Consider the following 16,764-nt stretch of genomic DNA (forward strand, 5'->3'; position numbering starts at 1 on the left):
CCTCCTTTTTCATAGCTGTACTCTGACTGCCTGGAACTTATCCCTTCCTAGTATAAGTTGTCAGCAGCATCACTTTTAACAGAGAGGTGGTACCCTGTTCTCTCTGCACTGGCAGCCAGTGAGAGGGTACAGGGAGGTCTCAGGTTGTGGGCATTTAGTGGAACTCTGCATACCAGGTTAGGAAGTTGGTGTGTCAGTACCAGGTAATGCTTTCTCTCAAGCCATCCTTGGGAGTCCTGAGCTCTGCAGTTGCCTCTGTTACCACAGACACACAACCATGTGGTGAAAACACTGGCACCATTTTAGATTCATTCTAGACCCCACCCAAAAGCACTATGATTGCAAAGTCATTGCCTGGTTGGTCACAAAACTATGCCCCTATTTCTACCCCCTCTTTCTTGACAGTTTTGTAGAAAATGGACTATATTCTTAACTCTGGGGCCTGACTTGCCCCAGTGAATTTCTGAAGGAGGTTAAAAGCTTCAGGAGCAGCCCAAATTGTGGCATAATTTCTAAATGACCGGTGGATATATTTTTTAAGCATCCGTGATTTTGAAATCACACAGCTGCTTCCTAACTGTATCAAATTGTGCAGCTGATTGTACCAGTCTAACTTCCAAAGCCAAGAAACAATGGAAAGCGAGACTGAAAGCAGCCTTATGAGGCAGCGCTCAACTTCCAGTTATGGGGATTCATTGTTCCAGCTCATTAAGCAACCTTTCTCTGCCTGCTATTGTTCCCAAGTGAATAAGTATCACTTTGACTTTCCTTCTCTCCCCCACCCCTTTTATATTTGTGTAAATTATAAATGTTTCTCTCTGCAGGCATATCCTTGCAGCAGCAAAAAGGGCTGATCAAGTTGGCCATTTTCTTTGGGTGGCCTCAGACACTTGGGGCTCCAAAATAAACCCTGTAATACAGCAGGAAGATGTCGCTGAGGGAGCCATCACCATTCTGCCCAAGCGTGCAACAATAGAAGGTAAGGGTTTTGCTCTCTGGTTTCACTGAATGGTCCTCCCTTGTTTTACATGTGAACCTAACCTCATGTTAAACCGTTGTCTCATATATTGTAAGTTTCAGATTCGTAAACACAACACAGCTGAATTTAAGAGAAGCTATCTTCCTATCTGTGTAGGCTGCTGTTACAAAAATCTTTATAGGCATGCAGGCTGTTCTCCGCATCACCTCTGTTAGTGAGCAACAGGCATCATGGGACTTGCATGGGGTATACAAATGCTTATCTGACAATGATGACTGGTAGCCCTGTAAAATGACAGCAATAAAATATTCTGCACCAAGGTGAACGCTTGTGAAATGCAGTGTCAATTATCGGCAGCCAGCAAGATGTTCATGTGTTTTACAACCTCTTTATAAGCACAGCAGGTCCTGCCAACTTTATGATGTTATAGGGATGCTGGTAGCTCCCATTTGTTTGTTGATCAAGCAAGGCACACTCCCACCCACCCACAGAGGGCTGACTCTGACTGGCAGTGGCTCGGTAGGGATTTAGACGAATCCTTGCCTGGAGACGCATAGTTTCAAACATGGGATATATTCTGCATGCAAAGTCTGTGCTCCATTGCTGAGCTGTAGCCCCTTCTTGTTCTATTAGCACCCTTCAAGAATCAATAGGCTTCCTGATTGGTATTCATATACATTTTAAATATGAAAACCTCTTTCTTAAGGAGATGCTGTGTAAAGAGAAAAAGTGTTCTCTGTTGATACAGGGCTTTGTGCCTGTTACACGTTAGGCCATCTCTGCAAAGACCCTGGAAGATGAGTTTCGCACATTAAGTTGACATCCGGTGTCTTTCTTCGTTCCGATGAAATCAAATATTGGTATTCCTTTTTACAAAGTTCACGCTGCTAATATACTCCTTGTTCCTACTAAGAGTTATAAGGAAATCTGGTCTGAAAGCATTCTGTTCAGCACTGTGCAATTGGAAGGCAACCTGGCCCAGTGGTTCTTTCCCTTCTCCTCCTCTATCCACTCCAAAAAGCCTCTTCAGATATATATATATATATATATATATATATATATATATATATAGGGGGGCTACAATTGACTTGGGGCATGGGTGGCGCTGTTGGTTAAACCACAGAGCCTAGGACTTGCCAATCAGAAGGTTGGCAGTTCGAATCCCTGCGATGGGGTGAGCTCCCGTTGCTCGGTCCCTGCTCCTGCCAACCTAGCAGTTCGAAAGCACATCAAAGTGCAAGTAGATAAATAGGTACCGCTCCAGCGGGAAGGTAAATGGCATTTCCGTGCCCTGCTCTGGTTCGCCAGAAGTGGCTTAGTCATGCTGGCCACATGTCCCGGAAGCTGTACCCCGGCTCCCTCAGCCAATAAAGCGGGATGAGCGCCGCAACCCCAGAGTCGGTCATGACTGGACCTAATGGTCAGAGGTCCCTTTACCTTTACCTTACAATTGACAGGCACGGGGAGAAAGTGGGACTGTGAAGAATGTGACCATTCTGTGCAGGCAACCTTCAAAGTCTCCTGCCTTTGCAATTGCTTCCTTGCAGGTCTGGAAGCAACTGCGGCATCTGATGCCCTCCAGAACATGTTGGACTATAATTCTCAAAATCCCTGACTATTGGCCACTCTGGTCATAGCTGGCAGGAGTTGGACTCCAACAACATCTGCACACAGGCTTTTGAGGCTTGGTACTTAGTTTCTGAATGTAGGACTTTCCTTGTAACATGGACTACTGCGCAGACAGATGCCTGCATTACGTCCCCTTGTTCAGTTCACAAGAACGTGATTGACAATTGCACATACAGCCATGTGCTTGGCATGGCTACCTATGTCCTGGGGGCACTGTGTGCATTGCCAAGGCATATCCTATCATATCCTATCAAGTCTGTCAGTAGAAGCAGATGCAGCTTACGCATGGATACCTTTCTAGAGATAGGAAAGGATGAATTGCTTGCTTTGGAGGGAGGCTGCGCAGAATCTCCAAAATCCAGTTGTGTGCAAGGGTGGGTTGCATCCCATAATGAGCACTCACATCATATATTGTGGGTGCCCTTTGTGGGACTGCGTGTGGTGCTACAGTTCCCAGGGAACTTGCTAGTAGAAGGGGCTGGCCTGCTTCTCAGTGTATTATTCAGGCCCAGCCTCAGTATTAAATTTCATTGCTGGGAGGTGGGGCCAGCCCCATTATAAATAGGGGGAGGAGCTGGTATTAGCCAGGCAGACGGCTCTGGAGATTCACCCTCCCTACCCTCCCTTATTTAATGTTTTCCTGATTGCTGATTAACTTTTGTGCCCTGTTTAGCGGGTGCTGCTATGGTCTATGACTGGTTGCTGTTGAAGGACTGGGAAGAAATTTTCCTGCATTGGCAGGTTTTGTTTTCCCTGTAGCAATTCATTACAACTTTGGCAGTTATGGTGGAATCCTTTAGTCTTTTCTTCTCTACAATGGGGGGAGGGAGTTCTTCTCTATAATGGGGGGAGTGGTTATTCACCCCCTGCAGTGGCGATTCCAGGGTCCCCTCTTAAAGGGGTTACATAAATGGGTATCACTGGCCATACACTGAAAGGTTGTCACTGAACTACCCTGTGTGTGGGGATATGGGTTCGGCTGCCTGCTACACTTACATCGCACAGAGCACCCCCATATCCCAGTTACCCTGATGTGCCCCAGTTCCCCCGGCTGGGGGGCTGGGAGGGATACATGCCCAAGGCCTAAGCCAAGGTCTTCCTACATTCAGAAGTTTAATAAAGTTGTGGCCTAATTTTAATTCCATAACATTGTCAGAGTCCTTATTTCCTTTCACACAATCCCTGGAGGCTGGGGTTGTCATGCCTGGTCATGCAAACAATCTTTGTTCAGCTGGTATGCAAACGGTTACTAACTTGGATGTATAAGATCCATTCTCAATGCAGCCATGATGTCTTATTCTAGGCCAATTGTGGGTCCTTATTTGATAATGCACTGTGATAAGATCTTAGGGCACAGTGTGTTAATTAGAGGGTGTCAATCACATTTATGTAAGACTGTTTATTTGGTAAGACTGTTGCTGCTTCCTCCCCCCCTTTTTTTTTTGCTTCCATTGCCTTATCATTTATGCGTTTCAGATTCATAAATTAGACTGCCATGTTTCTCTCTTATCATTAGATTATACATCAAACTGAAATGAGAAGAGACATTTTAATGTCATCTCTGTTATCTCGTAGCATAGAACAACTGCTCCCCAAAGACTGCTAGTGAATGTGTATATACCAAAGGAGGATGCCTTGCCTACCACGAAACATGAGAGTGCCTCCATTTGCAGTGATAGGCTTTCAATGTTTTGCTCAAAGAGGTTGTTTGAGTTTATTGTAGTTTATCTGAGGCTCCTGCTGCTGTGCCCACACTGCACTCCCTTTTGCCTTGCCTCTCTCCCCAGTAGCTGGCAGCAAGGTGCAGTGTTGGGAAGCCAGGTCAGCAATACAGCTCTGCCTGTATTGGCTACTACTGCAACGGAGGGATTTGAACGAGGGATTTTGCTCAGGGAGTGTTCTCTTAACTGCTACTTGGCTGTTTTTTAACGCTGCTACCTGGGGATTATAAAAGTTGGATGACTGGAGCAATGGATGAAGAAGTGGTTAAGGGAAAGCAAGAATGGCAAAGAATATAAGGTAAAGGTAAAGGTACCCCTGCCCGTACGGGCCAGTCTTGACAGACTCTAGGGTTGTGCGCCCATCTCACTCAAAGAGGCCAAGGGCCAGCGCTGTCCGAAGACACTTCCGGGTCACGTGGCCAGCGTGACATCGCTGCTCTAAAAAAAAGATTATAAAAAGGGGAGGTAAAGAAGAAAATGCAGTTATAAAAGGGGAAACCAGTGAAATTTATAAAATATTAGTAGAAATGGAGGATCAAGAAGATCAATTAAAAGAGGTGTGGGCAAAGGAGACAGATAGATAGTTCTGGGGGAAAATATGGGAGAATCATACATTGAAAATGTTGTCCATAAGAATAAAAGAAAATTATTATAAATTAGTTTGGGGATGATATTTAACACCAGTCAGATTAAATCAAATAAACAAGGAATATCCGGTGTTATGTTGGAGGGGGTGCCAGGAAACGGAATTATGTTCACATGTGGTGGGGGTGTAAATATGTACAAATTTTCTGACAAAGGGTGTTTAAGGAGACAGCAGAAATCACTGGGTTAAAGCTGACCGAAAGTCTAGAGGTAGCATTATTATCAATTTACAAGGAGGTGGGAGGTTCACAGGCTATGACGGACTTGCTCACAAATGTATTGACAGCTGCACCAATTATGATAGCTAGGAAGTGGAAGGGGCAAGCAGAATATAAAATGGAAGAATTTGTATAAAGAGGTGTGGGATATAGGTATCAAAGAGAAATTAACATGTGCCATTAAGGTAAGATAGGGAATACGCAGGAGAAATGATTTTGAGGAGATATGGAAGGTGTTCGTAGAATTTATACTGTTAAAACGGAAAGGGGTCAAACCATTGCAAGAGGTGTTGAAATTCTGGGAGGTTGGATAGTTACAATGGAATGGTCTCAGTGCTGGGGTCACATTTTTATTCTTATTTATTTATGATTATTACTTGGTCAAAATAAAAATAAAAAGACACAAAAAAGTTGGAAAAAAAACTGAGATTGCTACACAGGAGAGTATGAGCTGCTTGAATATCAAGTAAAAGGGAAATGATGTTGGATAGTTCAGCTGGTTAGAGCATGGCACTCATAGCAGCAAGGTGGCAGCTTTGATCCCCATTTGGGACAACTGCATATTCCTGCATAGTTCAGGGGCTTGGGCTAGATGATCCCCAGGCTCCCTTCCAATTCTATGATCCCAAGAGTCCTTTGTTGTTTAAGAGAAAAGGTTAAAATGTGAAGTAGGTTGATAGTCCTTAGAGATGAATAACTGGTGGAATAACCGTAGTCCATGAGTTGGTAACCTCAAAGATGGATTACTGCAATGAGCTTTATCTGGGGTGCCTTGAGCCTGGTTCAGAAGCTCTGCCTGGTTGCTGACAAGGACATCCAGCCGACAGCATGTGACACCAGTGTTAAAGTACCTGCCCTTGTTTGCCCATCGACTGCTGGGCTAGGTTCAAGGACTTTGTATTCATTTGCAAAGCCTTGAACAATTTAGGTCCACCTGAAGGCTTAAATCCCAGCTTGGTCACTGAGTTGATCTGCAGAGCAGGTGAGTTGAATGTTTCCCAGGTTGATGAGGCTTATTTGACAACAACAAGAAATCATGTCTTTAGAATCACAGGCAGAAACTGAAGCAGGAGAGTGGGAGAACAAAGGCCTAGAGGCAGAGATGAATGAGGCTGGTGAAAAGTCACAGATGTCTCTGCAACTGCTTCATTGGGGCAAGACCTACAAAAGAAGGGTTGCTGTGCTCATGAGGCCTAACACTCCTGTGCAGATCCTGCCCCCCCCCCCTAATAAAGACTTAACTCCAACTTGCTCAGTGTGGTTTACTGCTGACTCACTCCTATCATAGTCTGTGCATACGACCTGACATTTTAGAAGTTATAATGATTTTTAGAGTTTGCAAGATGGGCATATTTGTAGGTTTGGTTTCATTTTATCATTCTGTTACTGTTATTAGCACCTCAAAGCTCTTAGTAGACAGAGGGTTGTAAGGTCCATGAACAAGAACAAAACGTATGTGCCGCACACAGCAGCCATCCTGCATCAAGGTAACAGTCGGGGCCCATCCTTAAAAGTGAAAATTCAGGCAGGTGGGTTGAAATTCACAAGGGAATATTTCCAGTGAAGTTCCATGGGAACGTGAATCTTTGCGGTGCCTTTTTCTAAAAGAGTTTTTTGCCGATAATGTGAGAATAACATGACTTGTTGTTAAATGTGCGATACTTCTGACCTCCTCTATTCGCACTTAGAAAGAAAAAATTAGAATACCGAGGAGACTTGCTGTCTCGCTTAGGCCGCACATGTCTCTGCACCAGTTTTACATAAAACATCAAGTTCTTACAAAAGTTTTTTTAAAAAATCCATGCTGGGTTGTCCACAGTGTATCATAGTGCAAATGAGAGGGAGGCAAGCTGTTATTCTTTCTTTGTTTTCTGTTGGCAGGGTGTGTGCGCTCTCTGCCTCTCTCTCTCTTTTAAAATTGTGTTGGTGTTTGTATAATTTATTTCTCTAAGTATAAGCTACATTGGGGGTTCTTTGCAAGGCTGAAAGGAAGGGTAAGTATATATGTTCTCTCAATGTTGTTGTAGTCTAAGAAACAATGGGCAATATTCAACAAAAATATTGCACAAGAGCAAGGAGATTTACCCCTTCTTCCCCAGGCACACCCTGTGCCATCCCCAAATCTACTCTGGAGTATTGGGTAGAAACTGACATAGGCAGCTCATGGAGAAACAGATTTAAGTGGTGCATAGTGAGTGGAGAGGGGGAGAATGTTCTGTTGCACAAGGAGAAATCCTTGCACTGGTGGGATGTTCACCTTAGCACTGCATTGAACACAACCCAACTCATTTCCCAAGGATAACCTTCCAGATCAATGTGTAATTTTCAGCAAACAGACCTGTCATTCATTCATTCATTCATTCATTTAATATACTGCCTTTTCCATCAAGGAGCTCAAGGCAGTGCACATGGTTCTTCCCTCCTGATTTTATCCTCACAACAGCCCTGTGAGGTTGGTTAGACTGAGAGACAGTGGCTGTCCCAAGGTCACCCAGTGAGCTTTGTGACTGAGTGGGGATTTCAACCCTGGTCTCCCAAGTCCAAGTCTGGCACTCCAACCACACAGGTTGATGCATGCAGCTTTGCACTCAATTTATGGAAATTAGAATGAGAAGAATGGCTCTTAGGATAGAGAGACACTTGAACTGTCTCAAAGGCATTGACTACTTTGAACCAATGAACATTCCTCAAAGGACCCTTTGTCTGTTCAGTTTGTCAGGGATGTTCTGGGCCCTTTGTTGTTCAATGTCTTTATGAAAGACTTGGATGACAGAACTGAGGGGCTGCTCATCAGATTTGTAGACGACACCAACCTGGGAGGGGTTGCTAATGCAGAGGACAGAATCGGGTTCCAACATGACCTTAACAGATTGGAGAACTGGTCCAAATCTAAGAAACTGAATTTCAATAGGGACAAATGTCAGGTTCTGTACTTACGCAGTAATAACCAGCTGTACAAGTATAAGATGAGGGACACCTGACCTGCCAGTAGTACATGTGAAAAGGATCTAGGGGTCTTAGTAGACCACAAGCTTGATATGAGTCAACAGTGTGATACAGCAGCCAAAAAAGCTAATGCTATTCTAGGATGCAGCCACAGAAGTCTAGTGTCCTGATCAAGGGAAGTAGTAGTACTGCTTTATTCTGCCTTGGTCAGACCACTCGGAGCACTGCGTCTAGTTCTGGACACCACAATTTCAGAAGGATATTGACAATCCGGAACTTGTGCATGTTAGGATATTTCCGTTCCACCTTAAACAGCGAGCAGGCTGTTGTTTGTGACAAGCCTGCGTACTTCCGGCTCACAGGAAGTTTCTGTTTTGTATATAGCTTTTGTTTTTCTCTCTGTTGCCTTGACACGCAGGCAGGCAGTCATGCTTTTTCCTTTGTTCTGACCAACGCTGAATAAATCTGTAAGATATGCTCTCCTGGGTGAATCTTTCGTTGTGGGAGCTCTGCGAAAAGGGCGTGCATGAGTCCTGGAATGTGGACAGCTATTTCCAAGGCTCGTGTCACTAATTGACTGATACTGTTTCCACGGGAGACCGGGAGACGACGTGGAGGCACAATGGCCTTTGTCTCCCTGGCAATATCCCAACAGTGCAGAGGTGAGCAACCAAGGTGAACAGGTGTCTCGAAACCAAGCATTATGAGGAACAGTTGAGGGAGTTGAGGGCATTTAGCCTGGAGAAGAGGAGACTGAGAGGAGATATGATAGCATTCTTCCAATATGTAAAGGATTATCACATGGAAAATGGAGCAAGCTTGTTTCCTCCTGCTGTGGAGCGTAGGACCCAAACCAATGGTCTTAAGTAGCAAGACAGGAGGTTCCGACTAAACATCAGGAAGAACTTTCTGGTAGTAAGAGCTTTTTGACAGGGGAACAGAGGTTTTTAAGTAGAGGCTGGATGACCATCCCTCATGGATGCTTTAGTTGAGATGCCTGCATTGCAGGGGAATGGACTAGGGACCCATGCAGTCTCTTCTGACTCAACAATTCCATGATTCGATCAATCTGCATAGTCATTTGTCATGGTTTCTGTCTGAGCTGTTAGCTTAGGGGTTGGAGGGGGGTTGTTTAGCAACAACAAGTCACATCTGCCTATCATTGTCAATGGTTCTGTGTTAGGGTTTTTTTGTAGGGGGGTGGTCTGTAATTCTTGCCCTCCCCAGGGAAAGCAATTAGCCTATTTTGTCATCCTATACCACTGCCTGTGTAAATTGGTTCCCCAAGAAGTAATGATCTAACTTAACAACGTTTGTGGGACAAATATATGTTTGCCACTGTCCCAAAGGTACAGATTACGTGAATTAAGCCCTGTGAGCTTACATCAGTCTTAATATAGTCTGGTCTTGTTTGATGTAATTACAGTGAAGGATAAAGTCAGATCTTATTTGCAAAGGACAAGCAGTGTGCTTATATAATAATCACTTTATAAAAGGTTGCATTTAAAAGGTGTTTAATCAGAGCTCTTTGGTATTGATAAGCAATAAACAGTACCCATGTTTATGCAACAAAAATCAATAAAAGAGAATTGCATTTTCTTCAGACAGCCGTTTCAAAGCTTATTTGGGCAAAATAAAATGAAAGTAGTGAAAATCATTCAATGATTTGTTGTTGTTTTGTATTGAAGCCTCTTAGGAGAGGCAGTTACCCCAAAGGCAGCTTATACATCTTTTATTTAATTATTTTTTTAAAAAAAAAAAGGTTGTTAAAACAAACAAACAAAATCACCCTTGTGATTTGTACTATATGCGTACTTATACGAAGCAAATGGGAAAAGATTAGAATTTATTTTTTCTGGCCATGTTGGTTAGAATCTAAGGTCACAAGGAAATGTTGTGTCATGGCAATGAGGGCTTTGTTGTGAATTTCTGTGTGTGGATATGAAGTGTGGAGTCCTGGGCACATGTGTGTAGAATGAAAACAGGACTAACAATGTTTGTGCAGATTCCCGAGAGAAAATAAAAGGAGTATACTGACAGCTCCAATGGCATGAAGCAGCAAGGTGAAGGAAGAGCTCTTCCTACTTTAATCTTGTATTTATTACCTTGCCTTTTTGCCAACACTATCCAAAAATGAAATGCATAAAATGACTAGACAGAACAGATAGTAAATCCTGGGATCTATGCGAGGAGGAGCAAAACTAGCAAGGGTTCACTTGACTTTGAGGGTCTACTGCTGATTTACTTAAGCTATTGCTGATTTCAAAACAGAGACAACACCTTGCCAACAAAGGTCTGTATAGTAAAAGCTATGGTTTTCCCAGTAGTGATGTATGGAAGTGAGAGCTGGACCATAAAGAAGACTGATCGCCGAATAATGGATGCTTTTGAATTATGGTCCTGGAGGAGACTCTTGAGGGTCCCACGGACTACAAGAAGATCAAACTTCTCCATTCTTAAGGAAATCAGCCCTGAGTGCTCACTGGAAGGACAGATACTGAAGCTTATGTAGGCTCCAGTACTTTGGCCACCTCATGAGAAGAGAAGACTCCCTGGAAAATACCCTGATGTTGGGAAAGATGGAGGGCACAAGGAGAAGGGGACGACAGAGGACAAGGTGGATGGACAGTGTTCTCGAAGCTACCAGCATGAATTTGACCAAACTGGGAGGCAGTGGAAGACAGGAGTGCCTGGCGTGCTCTGGTCCATGGGGTCACGAAGAGTCGGACACAACTACACAACTAAACAACAACAACAATTGCTGATTTCCTTCCATTGCCATTTCTGTTGGCCATCATGGTCTATTTCCTACTGGTGTTATATTGGTCTTCCCCTTTTGTTCTCCTCACGTGCTGCCATCCATCTTTGCATTTACTTTTGTTCCTCTGCCTCATTTTGTGTATTCCATCCCTCTCAACATTTTCTTTACATTAAAGGAAAATATTTTGTACATTCAGCTCCTCAATTCTTGAAGCCAATCCATGATGATGATGATGGCCGGCCCAAGACATTTTGCCACCTGAAGCCGGCTGGGCCCAAATGGTGTCCTCCTCCCCCAGGCCAGTGCTTTAAAAAGTTTTACTGCATAATGCTGGTTCCTGCTTTGTGTATCCTGTACCACCTATTATGCTGCTTGAGCATGAAGGGCAGAGCTGGACTATCGTTCAGTAATCTTGGTAGCCACTGGAATCTGCTTGGAATTCCGCATTGATTCTTTGAATGTGGTGAAATGCCAACTTCAAAATCTGGGTGTTTTGTATTATGACACCTGTACAAAAGGCAGAGATTGTGATTTCAAATGAATACAACCCACCCATAAAGTCCACCCATAGCTGCTTTCAGACAGCTTTTTACTGAGACTGCATATCTTGTCATCATTTGATTTTTCTCACATGAGGAAGGCAGTATACCAGCAAGGTGTTCTGCTAAATGCAGGCCAGCTGAGTTGTCCCCATTTTTCTATTCATAGCCAGAAGGGCTGCTATGGGAAAATAAGGCTCTTGAACTCTGTAATTCTCTAATAACTGTTTGGAAAATAAATGAAGCCATAGTTCAGGGACAAGTACTTCTTTTTAGGTCAGAAGCATCAGGTATGGAAGTACATGCAGCACTTGCAAACCACTCTCTAAAAGCATAGGTGCCAGTTACAAAGACTTCTGGTGGGTGAAGTCAATCTCTAAAGAGGTCTGAAGAAAGTCCATGTAAAAAAAATCATTAGCCATCATTTTCTTTGGGCTACGGGTAATAGATTTATACCTTTGCTGACATTACCGTAAGCAAACAAAAAATGCACAAATATGGGAAAGATTTCAGTGCACCCCGAATAATACATAATTGTACACACACAGCTATTCCCGTTTAATATCTCCTTTTTATTGATCAGTGGTGTAGCATGGGTTGCCAGTGCCCGGGTCCATGAAGGAGGGGTGGGAAAAGAAGGAGTATGCATGCCCATTGAACTGTCCAACAGCATCCACATCACCCAAAAGTTCGCAGCCACAGGGATAAGAAGAACCATTCTGTTGTCTGGAGAGGTCACTTCCTGGTTCTCATGGAGAAGCCATTTTCAATGGAGCAGCAAAAGTGGGTAGCTGGATTCAGGTATCACCAGGCATTGAATTTTGCTCCCCTAACAATTTTGCACCTGGGGCAACCACACCTGCCCCCCCCCCCCCCGCCGCCACTGTTACTGCTCCAATTATAAAAAAACCTTTTTGTAATACACGTATACAATTTAGGCACTAAATGGCAAGCCTTTAAACTCATGATCTGTTGGAGAGTATTTAAATCTGTCATTTCATCATACTTAATTTGCAGGTCATAGCCTCTCCATCACCATCCCACATAGATATGGCATATAATACAAAGAGCTACCTTAGGCTAATTTTTAATTAGTTTTTTAGTATCCCAATGATGACAGGAAAAATGACAGTGCTTTAAATTTAGTGTGAATGAAGAGGTGACAAGTGATTCTTAAAGATCAGAGTATGAAGTCAGATAATAAGAAGCAGAGGGTGGAGTTTTGACTGAGGCTGAAAACAGCTGTAGCATCATGGGAGTAGTGGGGGTAGGTTCAAAGTAGCCTGCCTGCCCTTTTCTATCTTGCAGCAGGCTCTGTTCAAAGCTATTCTGTGGGGTTAGCCAAGTTTGAAGCTGACCTAGGATAAACTTAATTCCTACCTTTACAAACTACACCACAGTTGATCCAACAGTTGTGCACATATATATTCCTATTGCATATGGCTGTTCGCTAACATGTTTGACCGTTACATTTCTATGCATTGCTCTAAGCAGTATAAAAGCCAAGACAGCAGCCTCCTGACACATCCTTTGCTCTTTCTTGTTCTTTCGCAGCTTTCCCAGCACTGGAAAGCTGTGTGTTATGGGGTTATATCTCCCCCTACCCTCATCAGCAAGGTCCGAAATGTTTTGTGGCACTCAGAGTAGACTTGGATAGATGGGGCAGTGATTTATGGATAGAGACTTAGTGTTATGTAGATGGTAGGGACGCGGGTGGAGCTATGGTCTAAACCACTGAGCCTCTTGGGCTTGCTGATCAGAAGGTTGGCGGTTCGAATCCTTGCGATGGGGTGAGCTCCCGTTGTTCTGTCCCAGCTCCTGCCAACCTAGCAGTTTGAAAGCACACCAGTGCAAGTAGATAAATAGGTACCACTGCGGTGGGAGGGTAAACCGCATTTCCGTTCGCTCTGGTTTCCGCCAGGGTGTTCCGTTGCACCAGAAGCGGTTTAGTCATGCTGGCCACATGTGGACAAACACTGGCTCCCTCAACCTGAAAGCAAGATGAGCACTGCAACCCCATAGTCGCCTTTGACTGGATTTAACTGTCCAGGGGTCCTTTTCCTCTCTTTTTTTACCTTTATGTAGATGGCAATTATATTATATGACCTATCAGCAATGGTGCCACATTGAGACAAGTTGGCAGCGGAATGAAATCAAAGCGCAGTTCCCCCATTCCCCACACCACACCGCCTGCCTGTCCACACACACGTTATGGTCTAAAAATGGGAAGACCTCCACATTTAAAAATCATACACATATACTGTGGGGTCTCAGGTTGCGGATGTAATCCATCCCGGAGGCACATCCGCAACTCGAAGTGTTCGCATCCAGAAGCGCCGCATCTGCGCGTGCGCTCGGCGCGATTTAGCACTTCTGTGTATGCATGAAGCGTAATATAGCACTTCTGCACATGTGCAAGCAGCAAAACCCAGAAGTAATTGTTCCGGTACTTCCGGGTTGCCACAAGACGCAACTTGAAAAGACGCAACTTGAAAAGATGTAACCTGAAGCGGACGCAAAATGAGATACGACTGTATAAAAAAATCCAGCTCAAGATCAGCCTAAAAAAAAAAATCTAATAATAATCTAATAATAATGTTTTCTTATTTATACCTCGTCCATCTGACTGGGTTTCCCCAGTCACTCTGGGCGGCTCCGAACAGAATATTAAAAACTTGATAAAACATCAAACATTAAAAACTTCCCTAAACAGGGCTGCCTTCAGATGTCTCCACGATGGGGGTGGAGACGCTCCTTCAGGTATACTGGGATGAGGCCATTTAGGGCTTTAAAGGTCAGCACCAACACTTTGAATTGTGCTCGGAAACGTACTGGGAGCCAATGTAGGTCTTTCAAGACCGGTGTTATGTGGTCTTGACGACGACTCCCAATCACCAGTCTAGCTGTCGCATTCTGGATTACCGTATTTACTCACACACACACACCGCTCATCTGACTGGGTTCCCCCAGCCACTCTGGACAGCTTCCAACAAATTAAAACACAATGTGACATCAAACTTTAAAAACTTCCCTGATCATGGTTGCCTTCAGATGTCTTCTAAAAGTCAGATAGTTGTTTATTTCCTCAAATGTTTATGCGTAGACTTTAACAAGCCTCCAAAATAATAGCAGTTTCATAAGTGCATTACAGAGAGTTTTCACTCCTGAAATTCTCTTATTTGGTCTTTGCTGTACCTTCATCTGGGAACGCGGGTGGCACTGTGGGTAAAACCTCAGCACCTAGGACTTGCCGATCGTCAGGTTGGCGGTTCGAATCCCTGCGGCGGGGTGCGCTCCCGTTGCTCGGTCCCAGCGCTTGCCAACCTAGCAGTTCGAAAGCACCCCTGGGTACAAGTAGATAAATAGGGACTGCTTAATAGCAGAAAGGTAAACGTTTCTGTGTGCTGCGCTGGCTCGCCAGATGCAGCTTGTCACGCTGGCCACGTGACCCGGAAGTGTCTTCGGACAGCGCTGGCCCCCAGCCTCTTGAGCGAGATGGGCGCACAACCCTAGAGTCAGACACGACTGGCCCGTACGGGCAGGGGTACCTTCATCAGTAGAATCTATTGACATTGCAGATCAAAGTTAATCTTGTTTTTTTTAACCATTCTCTTTTATTGTTCATATCATAGTTTAATTCTTGCATTTGTATGGTGCAGTTTTAAAGAATGCCTACTTATAATAAATTGAGGCCAAGAAGTGGGAGCTAAAAGACAGGAAAAGCAAAAATGAACGACATTGGAAATGAACTATTTGTTTTCAGTGAGCTCTGAACTATAATAGCAGGGATGTGCCTTAAATTCATCGCCTTCCTCTTGATGGTCAAGTTGCTCCCAGTCCTGGGATCAATGCACATCAGTAACAAAATTGCCTCTCCTTTCCTTGCCACCCAAACAGTTGGCAAATGGAGTCCTGCAGCTTTTGTTTAGATCCCATTGCTAATTGGTATTGAATATTGTTGCTTTTTGTTTTAGGGAATACTCTTCTTTCCCAGTACACAAGACCATTCCAAACATTAATTACGCAGACATATTAATGTGATAACCCCACTGTATTTTTCTCTTCAAGCGATGCAGAATGCATCTCATTTCTTTCTCTCTCTCTCATACACTTCTTTTCCCCCTTCAATTTCTCCTATGATAAATGGCAAACCACAGCCGCAATTTAAGATAATTACTGTAATTAAAAATTACACTTATTTCAAACAACAGGGAGGAAAGGATTTAAATCTAAACAGAGTCTTCAGATTTAAAGATGAGGATTTCAGAACCAGGTCCTGTCTCTGTTACCACTTATTTAGGAGGAGTTGCTAAGAAATTTAATGTCTTGAAAGAAAAGAACATAGCCACTGCCACCTAAGCTGTCGTCACATTTTGTACACTGGTAGCACTGTGGGTTAAACCACAGAGCCTAGGACTTGCCAATCAGAAGGTCGGCGGTTCGAATCCCTGCGATGGGGTGAGCTCCCGTTGCTCAGTCCCTGCTCCTGCCAACCTAGCAGTTCGAAAGCATGTCAAAGTGCAAGTAGATAAATAGGTACTGCTCCGGCGGAAAGGTAAACGCTGTTTCCGTGCGCTGCTCCGGTTCACCAGAAGCGGCTTAGTCATACTGGCCACATGACCCAGAAGCTGTACGCCGGCTCCCTCAGCCAGTAAAGTGAAATGAGCGCCGCAACCCCAGAGTCGCTCACGACTGGACCTAATGGTCAGGGGTCCCTTTACCTTTACCTTTACTGTAATGTACCCTTGTGGGAGTGTCGCTGAATGACAGCCTGAAAGCTTCAGATTGCACAATGCAGAGCTGCCTGCCTAAAAATTATAGAATCATAGAGGTGGAAGAGACCACAAGGGTCATCTAATCCAACCCCTTGCAATGCAGGAATCTTTTGACAAACATGGGGCTCAGACCCACAACCCTGAGTCTCAAGCTCTGCCGACTGAGCTATGATGTGAATATGAATATAGAACTAATTTCACCCTGGTTGCCATTATGTTGTCAGTTCAAGGTGGTGATGAAGCTGTGCTCAGTTTCGGCCGAAGGTTCCTGAGAAAACACTTTTCTCCCACTATGAGCCTTCCCAGCTGCAAAGATGCCATTATCAGTTGCATCAGAAAACATTTCCAAAGCATAAATTGACTCAGAAGCCTGAAGGTATCAAATGTGGTTATATTTCTAAAAGTAATGTAATGAGTGGGAGACTCATGAGTACCAGGATAGAAGCCCCCACCCAACCCCACCAATAGAAGAAGATCAAGAAGATCAAACCTCTCCATTCTTAAGGAAATCAGCCCTGAGTGCTCACTGGAAGGACGGTTTCAGGTTAAGA

At 44.1% G+C, this 16,764-nt stretch overlaps 1 protein-coding gene across 3 annotated transcripts in view; it reads left to right on the plus strand.

The window, feature by feature from the left end:
- Positions 1-16,764, plus strand: part of GRM7 (glutamate metabotropic receptor 7) — a 399,167-nt gene that overhangs the window by 198,576 nt on the left and 183,827 nt on the right. For all 3 annotated transcript variants that reach the window (XM_083424909.1, XM_083424907.1, XM_083424908.1), the window contains exon 4: positions 825-979. In XM_083424909.1, the coding sequence (XP_083281035.1) occupies positions 825-979 (155 nt within the window). The remainder of the gene's footprint in view (positions 1-824; positions 980-16,764) is intronic.

This window comes from Podarcis tiliguerta (genome assembly GCF_965153285.1).
Source record: "Podarcis tiliguerta genome assembly, chromosome: 2".
Classification (NCBI taxonomy): domain Eukaryota; kingdom Metazoa; phylum Chordata; class Lepidosauria; order Squamata; family Lacertidae; genus Podarcis; species Podarcis tiliguerta.